The sequence below is a fragment of the Austrofundulus limnaeus genome, unplaced genomic scaffold, assembly GCF_001266775.1.
Source record: "Austrofundulus limnaeus strain Quisiro unplaced genomic scaffold, Austrofundulus_limnaeus-1.0 Scaffold241, whole genome shotgun sequence".
NCBI classification, from domain to species: domain Eukaryota; kingdom Metazoa; phylum Chordata; class Actinopteri; order Cyprinodontiformes; family Rivulidae; genus Austrofundulus; species Austrofundulus limnaeus.
Window position 1 is genome coordinate 301,531 of NW_013952643.1, and position 2,127 is coordinate 303,657.

At 42.3% G+C, this 2,127-nt stretch overlaps 1 protein-coding gene across 2 annotated transcripts in view; it reads right to left on the reverse strand.

Annotated features, from left to right (window-relative positions):
- The window catches only part of ankrd16 (ankyrin repeat domain 16), a 23,592-nt gene that overhangs the window by 8,426 nt on the left and 13,039 nt on the right, over window positions 1–2,127 (reverse strand). For both annotated transcript variants that reach the window (XM_014020145.1, XM_014020146.1), the window contains one exon: window positions 1,115–1,193. In XM_014020145.1, coding sequence (XP_013875599.1) covers window positions 1,115–1,193 — 79 coding nt within the window. The remainder of the gene's footprint in view (window positions 1–1,114; window positions 1,194–2,127) is intronic.

A 2,127-nucleotide genomic window follows, 5' to 3' on the forward strand; every position in this document is an offset into this window, starting at 1 on the left:
GTTGCCCAGGGTACAGCGAAGTATTAATCCGGCCCTGTATGTATGGATCACTTGGGTTGTTACCGACATCTGGTGAAAATTTCATGTCATTAGCACCTCTAGTAATATATTTACTGAGAAAAATGGTGACGTGTTCAATACTTATTTTACCCGCTGTAAGTAGCAGCAAGCTGACTTTTCATAAGAAAAATAACTGTCCTACTTTTTGACTTATTTTTGGTCCTTTGTAAAGAATAAAGTTTTTCCAGGAGCTGGAAGTTGTCAGACCATTACCTGTTCCAGTAGCTCCGAGGCTCTGACCACCACGTTGTTTTACAGCAAGCAGCTAGCACCCCCCCCCCCCCCCCCCCCATGTGTGTGTGTGTCTGCACTTCAGAGAAAAGGAAGGAGGGAGGTGAGGGGGAAGGTGGCTCGCAGCGGCGCTAGATGAGAAGCAGGAGCGGGGAGGGGGCAGAAGGGAGGTAGCGGCGCAGCGTTTTTTGTTTTTGTTTTTTTCACGGAAAAAGGTAGACACAGCAGTTGCTGCCGGCCTGAAGCGCGTTACTGTCAGGAAATGTAGAAGTACGCAAAGGAAAAAAGATGTGTGAATATTGGTGAGGACTGTCCCTGTCCGGCCAAAGTTGRTGGGGACATGTCCACACCAGTCCTTCAGAAAGTTACGCCCTTGACTTTGACACCACTGACCTAAACCTAACATGCTGTTGGTGGGTTAGAGGATAGGACTAAAGTGAGTTGAGCTTAGGTTAGGTTAAGGTTTGTACATATTTATATACATCTTAGTCCTAAACCAAACCTCTAACCCGCCAAAGGCATTTGAACTTACGGGACTCGTGCTTTAACGAGCAGTGGGTCCTCACAAGATAGTATGTTTTGGACAAATGGGCCTTACAAGGTAACAAATACAAGGACAAATACACACAAAAAGGCAAACCCTTATCCACTGCCTTCACATTGTGCCAGCAGGTGTTAACCAGTATGACTGTCATATGTCTCTTCATAGAACTTTACTTTATTTACAAGTTGTTTTAGTAAAGTTTTTAAATCATGTTATTTGTGTGAAGAGAAAATTTGCAGTTTCCCAGTAGTTAAATGAAAAAAATGAGTAATTTCTCACCAGTTCGTCCCTTCTTGTCCCGAACCTGAAGATCCGCCCCCAGCTGCAGCAGGGTTGTTATCATGGATGTGTGGCCCTCCTGATGAGCACAAATATCAAACTTGCATTAAAAAACCAAACATTTGCAGTTTCAGCAAGTCAGAATTAAGCCTGACTCTTCTGCTGGGAAACAACCAAGAGAAAAAAAATAATGCAGAGAGAAACATGAGGGCTGAAATTGGTCAAAGAAGCTACAACTGTGTTGTTAAAGCTATAATAAACACATTAACTAAAAGGCAATAGCATCAAAGTACTAGCTAAAGGCTAAAGGCAGCAATTTATTTACTGTTTTTTATCCAGTTAAAATCCCATCAAGATTGCAGATCTCTTTTTCAAGAGAGGCCTGAAGGCAACCTATTGTCCATGTTTTTGGGGGTGGGGGAAACCGGAGTACTAGGGGGAAAACCCCAGAAGCACGAGGAGAACGTGCAAACTCCAAACAGAAACAGAAAGACTCCAGGTCCAAACGGGGGATTGAACCCAGGACTGTCTTGCTGTGAGGCATCAGTGCTAACCACTGACCCATCGTGCTGCTAATTTGGTAGTGAAAAGCTAAAAGTAAAATACCCCAAAGCAACAAAACGTCAACTAAAAGTATCAAAAGGTTTACGAGGAGTTAAGAGTAATCAAAGACTAGCTTAAAGTGGCAAAATGCTAGCTAAATGCTAAAAAGAGCAAAAATACTGGTGAATCTAATCACTTTGAAATGTGTAAAAGTTACAAAACCAAAAGTCACAGCACCCATCTCCTGAATGAGCTCATTGTTTTGAAAAAAAAAGTTTACAGAAATAAATGATAAAAAAAATAAGAAACAACTAGACATGGGTTTTTAACGATGTAAAAACAAGTGTGCATTGCCACGTAGCATGTCATTGCATCATGGCTTTGCCTGCAGCATTGGACTTGCAGAATGAGCTGTGACCAAGTTCAAATGTGTTTTCTATACCAGCTTGTGCCTGTCACGTCAGCAGGTG